Below are 10,742 nucleotides of genomic sequence, written 5' to 3'. Positions count from 1 at the left end.
TTCCCCTTCTCGTCCTCCCACCCCCCTCCTCCCAATCTCTCCACTCTCCGGCTCTCTTCCCTCCCTCCTCCCCCCTCCACCCTCTGGGCCGGATCTCGTCTCGCTGAGGCGGAGGAGGAGAAGGAGGAGGAGGAGGACGTTCGGCCTGCGCAGTGAGATGTTTGTCCGTCGCCGCCGCCGCCGCCATCGCGGAGGAGCGCGATAAAGGGAGCCGAGCCGGGCGTGAGGGGCATCCCGTGGAGCCGCCGCGCCAGCGCAGCCCCCCAGCCAAGCACGAGCCGCCGGAACCCGAGCCGCCGCCGCCACTGCCGCGGCCGCCCAGGGGCCGGCCAGGTCCCCAGCCCAGCCCGGGGGCCGCGCCGCCGACACCAGCGTCGCCCCTCGCTTGCCCGCCCGCCTTAAATGTGACACCGGCGCCTCGGAGTGCGACCCGAAGCCGCCGCCGGGGAGGGGACGAGCACCATGTCGAATCTGAGCAAAGGCACGGGCAGCCGGAAGGACACCAAGATGCGGATCCGGGCCTTTCCGGTGAGTCTCTTCTCGGCGCCTGGGACCCCGGGTTGGGGGCCCGGCCGAGAGCCGCACGCGAGGCCCGGGCTGAACTCCCCCAACAGGCCGCAGGCCCGGCCTCCCCTCCCCCACGCCGCCGGCCGCGGGGCGCTAGCCTTCCCGGCAACTGGGCGGCGCGGGGCCCCGGCGCGGCCGCCCTCCCGGGCCGTTCCCCGCGCCCGTCGCCCGAGTCTGGCGCCGCTCCCCCGCCCCGGAGCTGCGCCTCCGGTCGCCCTGCAGGCGTCGGCTGCGGCCGGGGCCCCCTTCGCTGGTCCCAGAACCTCCCCACGCTCCTGGGGTGTAGGCCCAACCCCTAGTACTCCGCTCCCGCTCGGTTCCCGGGACTCCCAGCCCTGCAGGGATGGGGACTGTCCAAGTCCTCCTTGTATGGGGCGTGTGTGTAACTTCTCACGTGGGGTTTCGCTGCGGTTGAAAAAATCACCCAGCCTAAAAGATGACCAGCCCAACGATGAAGGGGACTGTCCTCTCCCGTTCTTCCCCTCCTCAGGAAGGGCTGTGCCATCCACCTGCTCCCCACGCAGTGACAGTGGTTCCACGTAATGCCCCATACTAATATACCAACAACGTCCTGTGTGTTTACAGCATCTTTTATCCACAAGCTTCCAAAGCACTTTACAAACTCTCTTGTGCAGGAATTGCCTTGCCAATCAAGGGGAAATAAGAGAAAACAAATTGGACGATTGGTTCTCCATTTCTTAGCCATGGAATCCCAAAAGAATGAGTAGTCACCACCCTGAGTTGCTTTACTCTTAGGGACAGCAAACGTAGTCTGTTTAGAAACTTTTTCTTTTTTAGCATTACGTTGAGTCATACTCTTGCAGTGTTTAGTATATAGGGTATAACTTTGGATGTCATATCTGATTCAGATAGCCAATGGCAAACAATTAAAGTGTACTGTTGGAACAGAGGAACTGGACATACTTGCTCATGTCGCTACAGTAACAGGTATCTGTCAAGATTGACAAACTAGCAATGGAACAGAAGATTTTAAAACAGTAAAACTAGAGAAAGATCTTGGGTTTCCTTTCTTAGAATCACAAACACAGTATATCATGCGAGGAGGGAAAAGAGGGTTTGTATTCACTTCATGAAGCATGCGTTTTCTAAAGTGTAGTTTGCACTTTAGAGGGAAGACTTATTAATATAATTGTCCTAGTTGAGTGAGAAAGCGACCCAGAGAACTTGAGGACCTCTCTGAATTCTTAAAATGTAGAAGGAAATACACCTTATGCAGAACTCTGAAGTTGTAATAACATAAATATTAATATCAATGTGAAGAGTCTTCAGGCTTTATGTAAATAAATGTAGGATATACTCAGGAGAATTAAATGTTTTGATGCTCATTAAAGGGATATTATATTTTTGAAGTTTTTATTCCTAAGTAATCATGAGAAAGTACAAAGAAAGTGAGAAATGTTGACAGAAGAGAACTGATGAACTTCATGTGCACGTTTTTCCTTATAATGAAACAATGAACTGGGTTTATGAATTTGTGAGTAATGTTAGTACTCCTGCTAAACCAGTGCTGAATATTTTTAGCAGAATCTAGAATTACTCAGAATTTTAAATAGTTTAATACAAGAATTTTTAAAGAAAAATTAGCCATTCTTAAAGTCTGAGTTCTTCGAATTCACATTATTACTAAAATGTGGAGTAGTTCACATCTGACATCAGCTTACTTACGTGGATATTCTGATTAACCAGTTGTACCTTTATGTGTAGTCAACTCTTTGATCTCTTGGTTTTGCCTGTTCCTACCTGTTCTTCCATTCCTTCATTCATTCAACAAATATTACTGACGACTGTGTGCCAGGCACTGTCCTAGGATCTTGGGATATATCGGTATAGTTTGAAAGACCAGTATCCCTCCTTTCTGGATCTTGTATTGTTGGGAGGAAGTGGTTGGAGAGAATTTCATTATTCCTTTAGCTGAAGAGTATAATAGTATGTGACAGGTTACCACATACTACTGAAACTGATTTTTTTTTTAAGCAGCATTATGTTCATGAGCTAATTTAGACCCTTTCTGTCTATAACTTGTTGCCCTCTATGTTTTTCTAAAATCCTTAAATGAAGTTTGTTAAGTGGCTAGTGTTTGATATTCAGTACTTAATATCTGCTAATTTTTAAAAGCATTAAGATGTTTTTTTATTTCTTAAGTATTAACATCACTCATAAGTAGTTCCTACTGAAAAGAACCATTATATTTTTTAATGTATAAATTTTGAAGTCATAGTTCTTTGAACCTTCATTAAGGATGGATACATACCTCAGTGGTGTGGTATTTCACTGATTAATTTGGTAACTGAGTGCTTCTAGAACTTCAGAATTTTTTTTTTCTTCCAGGTTAGAAGTCTTTTACAGAACTATAGTCTGCATGGATTGCTAGTCAGAAGTAGTAAATGCATATTATTCCATAAAGAAAATAATGTGTTTATATGTACTCTTGTGTGCATACTTAAAACTATTGTATTTTACATTACCATTTGAGATAGACAGTTACTCTAAGGGAAGTTACAATGTAATCGAAAGCCTCAAGTGCTCTTTTCAGAGTGTGTTTTATAAAATTGATGTGTAAAAAGTATAAAAATATGTTTCGGGATTGTTTTGTTTTCATTGCAAAATAGTAAGTGAAGGTACAGGATATTTTGTAAATGTGTAAACCTACTCCAGCTATAGTCCCATCAGTAGAATCAGTTTCTGAGAAATTGGCTCTTTTTAAGGTGGGAAACAATGAAGAGCTTTCTGTACTTACAGATGGGTGATGGAGGAAATATTTATTCCAGTTTGTAAACTTCCCTGCAGTGGACAAAATACATATCATTTCACATCCTTTGGGGGTTTTTAGTACTCAAAGTAACAGCAAGGGCCACAAAACTTTTTTAAGGAAGAAGTCTGTGGTTGGGAAACTTCTGGAAACGATATGGATTTGGACCAAAGAATGCTGCCCCCAGAAGTTCCTAGTCCTCTTTCCTTGCTGTTGCCGTGTGTCTCACTCCTGAGCTTTTATTCCACTATGTAGGATTAGTTGCTGTCAGGTGAACCTTTTGTCCTTATCTTTGAAAAGCCATTACTCACCATCTGTACTGTACACTGTTTGTCCACATGGGCTTGAAAAGCCTGATTGGTTTGGAGGGGATATGGTTGAATGGAAATACTGGTCTCCTCTGATTTGCCTTCTTGGCTGAGCCTTCAGAGTTTAGGAGACGTGTTATGAAAGTGATTGTCTTTAGAGTGTGATCTGGAAATGGTTTCAATCATTGGTTTATAGAAGCATGCTAAATCATGATAATGAATCTCTGGTTGTGATGTCCACTCCATAGTTCTAGATGAGCTTCACAGAGCACCACCTGTGTGGCGTGAACAGTTGCTGATGTAGAAGTTATTGTTAGATGGAACCCGCAAAATGACTGAGATTAGAAAGAGATGAATTTTAAGATCATTTGTGATGTACTTAAATACTTAAGAGCACAAGAATTTAACGACACATGGGGACAGTTAATGTTTTTTTTCTTTTTCCTGGCTATAGTGATATTTGCTAGATATGGGGGAACAGCTTTGATCTTCAAAATAGGTTTCTCTTACTTAGGGAAAGTAGTTGTTGCCTAGAACTAGCTGGACTGTACACATAGAGAAAGGCTGAATAATAGTTTTGGAAATCACACAGGGCGGGGAATTAACTATAAGTTTGTTTTTCATTCTGGTATTTTGTTACAGAGATGTTATGGAGTAAGATATAACATTCATTAAAGTGTTGCTTTCACTTAGACTGATTTTGTTCTATTTAATGGTTTTAGGACAGTCAGCTGTGTTGTAGCTGTTAGAACCTCTCAAGCTTTAGAAGTTTAAAAATAAAAAGATAAAGTAGTTACCTATGAAAGTGTTTATTTTGCGTTATCTCCCTAGAAAGTTCACAGGAGCCAAGAAAATTATTACTGCCAAATTATTAGTACTAAAGTGACTGAATTTGAAACACTTTTAGCAGTATAGAATATAATGTGAGAATTTGGCCTTTTAAATAATACACTAGTCACAAAGTCAGTTCTTTCAAACAAAATAGAGAAAGTGTCATTTGTGTGTACATCATTCATTCATTAAATGTAGCTAAGTAATAATAGCATTTCTCTATTTCAACAAGAATATATAATTAAGACTAGAAAAAGTAGTATTTCTTCCCTTTGTGTTATAAATTGGGAAACCTTAGAGATAATTTTTTGCTGTTATCTTTATTCAAGAGTATCTGGGTGTTAACAGTTTTGTTAGATTTTTATAAAAGTTATTGGACAATTTGTAGTTTTAAATAATGGAACTTTGAAAATAGTTCTTGTTTGTCCATTGTAAAGTCAGCAAAAAAAGTAAAAGTGCTACTAATAAGAAATCACTGAGATAAAACATGAAGTACAGTTAGTGTCTTTATTGTGGAAACTATTCAGTAGTAGTCTGTCAAAGCTATGAATTCATTTTAGTAGCTTTTCTAATTAGAAAAGTGATGCATATTCATGATAGAAAATTTAATAAATATCTAAACTTATAAGTAAGGAAATAAATATCACCTGTAACCCTACCACTTGGAAATAAACCATATTAACATTTTGATGTGTTTCCTTTTAATCTTTCATAAATGTGTAAGCACACCGTAAAATTGAGGTACGACCTTTTCATATGCTGCGTTTTAAAAAATATATAGTATCTCACTGTACATTCATTTCCGTGTTAAATATATTGAAAACATGATTTTGAATGACTGGGTAATACTCTCCAGTACCTTGGCTTATACATTTCCCTACTGACAGGTATTTTGATTGATTCCAGTGAATTCGTATTTTCTCTATTATAAAGAATGCAACTGTGACTATTTAGGCACATAAATATTTGAGCCCATCCATGATTATGGAATTACTGGGCTCGACATAATCGATACATATTACCAAATGGACCTCCAGAAAGGTAGGAGTAATAATAATACCACTCACCGAATGCTTATCATATACCATACACTTGTTCTCTGTACTTTGCATGTATAAACTAATTTCATTTGCACAACTCTATAGAATACTACTATTATCATCTTTCTTACCTAAGAGCCCTTGAGAGGTTAAGTAGTTTGCTTAAGATCCCTTTGCTTGTAAGTGGCAGAACTAGGGTTCTTTCTAACCTAGGCAGTCTGGCTCTAAAGTGAATGCTTTAAGAATTAATTACATCTCTCAGGCTTGTATCAGTAATGTCTACCATGTAGCAGTGTCTTAGCTAACATAACTTTAATTTTATAGGTGAAAAAAATTGTACTTCAATGCTTTATTTTGCATTTCTTTGCCTACTTGAAAGAGTAAAACTATGGATAGTCTGTAGGGAATTTTCATTTAGTTTTACAGTAGAGTATTCAACATATGTTTTAGAAGTATGACTAAAAAGTAAAGAGACTGAGAGCATAATAGTTAAGAGGGTGGGCTCTGGACTGTCAGAGTTTGAATGTCAGCTCCACCTCTTTCTTGTTGTGTTATCTTTAACAAGTTACTTAACACTTCTAGCCTCAGTTTTCTCCTCTGTAAAATTAGAATATTTATAAGACCTATCTTACAGGGCTGTTGTGAGATTTAAAAAAAAAGTATTAGAACAGGACCTAGCACACAATTAATTAACTATTGTTATACCAACATTTAGCCATGATTATGCCACAATTTATATATTAAAATTGAATGTTATTTTTGTAACTTTATTTACTGTACAGTTATTTTAGTGATGCCGCCATTTTTTGGTGCTTACATTTTTAGAACTTAGATTCTGAAAAGCTTACAGAATCAATCTGTGAACCACATTAAGAACTCAGTGTCAGAGGATATAGGTTTGGTACCACTGGGGTGCTTCGAAAGAATGCCACTGGCTCTTGGGTGGGGGGTAGATTCAAAAGAGAAGATCCAATAGTGATTATCACATAATCATTAGAATAAGTATGTAATCTTTCTGGGGTAACTTTACTGAAGGAGTAAACACTCATTGGTGTGTACATTCTAATATGTACATTAAGTTTTTATCTAAAAATACATTTTGTTTTTATTTCCTTCCTTTTTTTCTTCCACCCTCTTTTTTGTTTCACTCATGAACTAGGCTGTGCTCCCTGCCCAAAGCTTATACCAGACACCCTTTTGAACCTCGAAGTACTTAGCATAGTATTAGACACAGTGTGGGTGGTTAGTGAATGATCGATTAAATGAGAAACTAGTCCTTTAAGACAAACCATAGAAATTCATTACTTAGGTAAATCGATGCAGGTAGTACTCCAAAATGTTTGAACTCTTTTCAGCTGTAAGTGAAGTCTTAATTTGTAGGTCATTAATGATCATGTGGCTCTTCCCTTAAAGGTTAGTCAGCCTAATCTCCTGAAACTGTAATGACTTGAAAGTAAAGGTAGTATGTACTGGCAGTAACCTTGGATTTGCGTGTCAGAAGACTTAATCTCTGGCCTAGTCTTTTCTGTTCACTAGCTGTACTCTACATTTTATTCCTTCCACCATGACACCTTCCTCCCAGCCTGTTAACTATACATGGTGATCCCCTACTTCCACTGCAGGTTGACTACCCTGTATCATCAGCCTGTTCTGTGAATTCTTTTCATCTGAAATTTACCTTTGCCCTGAGGATACAGGCTTATATTCTTGAATTGAGGTGTCTTTTTTCCTTATAATCCTTGAATCACTGGGCCCAGATGCCAGTTATTGCCACATTTATGATCCTCTTGTGTCTTGGGCGCTTGTGAACTATTCTTTGAGTGCTTCTTGTGACCATCTCCTAAGTTCGTACACGTGCTCCCTCAGTCACTGAAGACTTCAATACCTTATTCACAGACATTCTCTCTAGCTTAACTTGTAACTTTATCCAATGCATGTGGGCAGAGTCATTCTTTTATTCATTCTAAAGTGTATTTATTGCGTGTTCCTACTAGAGGTCTGGCACGAAATATACAGTGATGATCAAACAGATCTGGCCTCTTTTGTATTACAGTGATCTTCACTTTGTGTTGGAGCTTGTCATCCCGCTACTTTAGAAATCTTAAACTTCAATATGACATTGTATACTAGCTCCTTCATTTATTAGATGTAGGACTTGAACAAGTCACTTAACTTCTGCCTGTTTTGTTTTCTCTTTTGTAAAAGGGAGAAAACAATATAGTACCTACCTCATAAGATGGTTGTAAGGATAGAGTTAATACATATAAAGCTCTTAAGTGTCAGGCACATAGTAAGCATTATAAATAAACACAAGCTGTTATTATTTAATTACTCTATCCTACTTGTTGCTTGTTTCCTTCTCACATTAAATGTGCTCTTGGATTTCAAGGAGACCACTTTCATTCTCCCAGGCTGTGGCGCCTGTTGCTAGTTGCCCCTTCTTTCCTACTGCCTCCCCAGAGCAAGGCCAGAAACATCAGCAAAAAGCATCTTGAACCATTCCCTTCATCTCCCTTCACTGCTCATATTTTTTAGACTATTGTGCACTCCCGGAGAAAATTCCAAGACTGTGGTCTCTAAGCTAGCTGGACTCTCAGTGCCTCTGGGCGATATTTTTGTGTCCCTGGTAAACTCCCTCTCCCCTTTCCTGCATGAGCTATTTCAGACTTTCATCACTGTCCTTAAGCTCTTTATTGAGAATTCTCTTATCTCTCTTTTTCAGGAAACTTAACTACTAAAGTTATCTTGTGTAAGTTCCTTCAGCTTGCTTCTCTTTCAGTTATATTCATTAACCTGTATCTTTACTCATTCTCAACTCCTTCCCTTGGGTCTCAGAGAAGGAAGATGTTCCTTTTTCTGTCTTCCCTACCATGGTAACTACCATACCATCTCCCTTCATAGCCAAAATTCTTCAAATAGTCAGTATCTCCTTTATTAGAACCTGATTTTCTTTAGAGGAAGCAGCAGGTCTTTTTGTATTGATCTTTGTCAGTGCTGCACAGTAGTAGCCAACAATGTTGAATGAATAAACTGACCAGACTCTGGTTTGTTTTCTCATCCTTAAGATGGGAACTATGGCAGTCTTTCTCACAGGTTAATTGTGAGGGTTAAAAGAAATAATGTCAGAAAGTGCTTGCTAATAAACAGTGGCATCATTGAGACAGTTAAAATGATTTTCTAATCATAAAGTTAGTATTTTCAAGTAAAAGTAATCTGTTTCATGTAGGACATTTATTTTCAAACTTGTATAGAGTCTCCAGGACCCAGGAGGCCTAGGAGGAGTGGAGTAGGTATCTTCAGAAGTTTCCCTCTCTAGTCATCTAGAACAGTTTGTACATTGTTCTATGTGTAGAAGATTTCTTTTTAAGAAAGTTCTCTATTGCTTTAAAATCAGTCATTAGTCCAGCCTTTTTAAAGTTGAGGAGAGTCCTACTTTCCCATGTTGGTAACATTAACCAACTGGGAAATTGAGAACTGATCCTGTAGTTGTTGTAACCACTAATCCAGAGCTTTTGCTACTATAAGAGCTTTTGCTCTTTATTTTTTTAAGTCAATTTTAAAGTTGAAAATTAAGTAAAATTTCTTAATTTGACTTCCATTTATCTAGTGATCATTGAGAAAGGAATGGACCTGAATTTGCTCTTTAAATGAGAAAGGTTACTGCTAAGCAAATGAATAAAGACTTCAAAGGGATATCTTTTACCTACTTTAAGAAAATACAAGATTCCTTAGAGACGGTTTTCTGTAAAAGCAAGCCGTCATTGCTAAGAGGAATGCTTTAACGTACTGATTGCAAGTCATCCTTATCTAAAGCAGCTCTTAACGGAGCAACACTTAGCCTCTTCTGTTTGCCCTGTCCTCTTGAAAGTAATCATGAAAAATTCTTTTTCTCCTTCCCTTTTCAATTTATTTAATAGTATGAGAAGTTGCTTTATAAGATGAGTAACTACAACTTGTTCAGTGTCTACCTCGTGTTAGGCTCTTTGAACTATAATTATCTCAAATTCTCAGAACACTCTTTAGATGTTACTTCTGTTTTAAATCTATCCTGGGGCTCAGAGAGACATAGTAAAATATGTGTATTACATATATACCTATGGAAGGACAGAGCTGGAATTCAGATCCCAGGTGTATCTGTCTCAAAAATTCATGTTCTTTTCATTACACCACACTGCCTTAATTATATTCCGTTAAGAATTTGCTAGATTCTGAAATATTTACTTTCATAATAGGAATATATTGGAAAGTTAATTTTAAGCTTGCCATTTAAATGATTACCCAGGGGCAGATCCAGGGCCCCTGAAGCTTATACACTGCAGTACTCTTTATAAAAAGGATTCAAAATTAGTTTCCAGATCTTGGAAGGAGCTTTTGCAAGCTTTAAACCTCACTAGATTCAAAGTATATGCACCTCTCATAAGAGAATACAAGTTATAAAAACTTTGAATCGATGGATGCCTATGTTGTTCAGTAAAATTTGAATATATAAATTGCTTAAGGGGGTCATAGTGTGTACTGACTTGAATAAAGCAGTCAGAATCATAATCAATAGGAAAGATATATTAGTTGATGTATTTCTAAGTTAACAGTTCCCTTTTTAAGTTAAAGACTGATAGCACACATTTTTTAACTTTTTTCAGTTAGAAATTTATCTTGTTAAATATATGTTTAGGGCCTCCCTGGTGGTGCAGTGGTTGAGAGTCCGCCTGCCGATGCAGGGGACACGGGTTTGTGCCCCGGTCTGGTCTGGGAAGATCCCACATGCCGCAGAGCGGCTGGGCCCGTGAACCATGGCCGCTGATCCCCCGTGTCCGGAGCGGGGGAGGCCACAACAGTGAGAGGCCCGCATACCGCAAAAAAAAAAAAAAAAAAAAAAAAAGTGTATATATATATATATATATATATATATATATATATATGTTTAGAAAAAAGTGATTTTATGTCTTTCAGAATGTATTAAGAAGTAGTATATTCAACAATGAAATGAATTTTGAAGTACAAAGATCAGGTAGTTTAAAATAAGCAAATGAGACACGAAAGAAGTGTATTATTTTTGATGAATGTTATCATTAGCCAAAAAAGCAAGTAATTTATTTGCTCCTATTTGTTTTCCTATTTAATTTTTAAAAGCCAGAAAGGACTTTAGAGAGAATATGTTCTAATCTTATTTAATACATGGGGAAGTGGAGAACTCCAGAGGGTGATTTTACCCAAAGGATACTTACG

At 38.9% G+C, this 10,742-nt stretch overlaps 1 protein-coding gene across 2 annotated transcripts in view; it reads left to right on the top strand.

The window, feature by feature from the left end:
• The first annotated feature begins 321 nt into the window (after positions 1-321).
• The window catches only part of CUL3 (cullin 3), a 99,473-nt gene continuing 89,052 nt past the window's right edge, over positions 322-10,742 (top strand). Inside the window, exon 1 of one of the 2 annotated variants that reach the window (XM_081242232.1) lies at positions 322-528. In XM_081242232.1, the coding sequence (XP_081098358.1) occupies positions 463-528 (66 nt within the window). In that variant the 5' untranslated portion in view covers positions 322-462. The remainder of the gene's footprint in view (positions 529-10,742) is intronic. The other variant, XM_081242231.1, reaches the window with a different exon arrangement.

This window comes from Mesoplodon bidens (assembly GCF_964165515.1).
Source record: "Mesoplodon bidens genome assembly, chromosome: 8".
Lineage (NCBI taxonomy): Eukaryota > Metazoa > Chordata > Mammalia > Artiodactyla > Ziphiidae > Mesoplodon > Mesoplodon bidens.
This window is presented reverse-complemented; position numbering and strand designations above follow the sequence as displayed.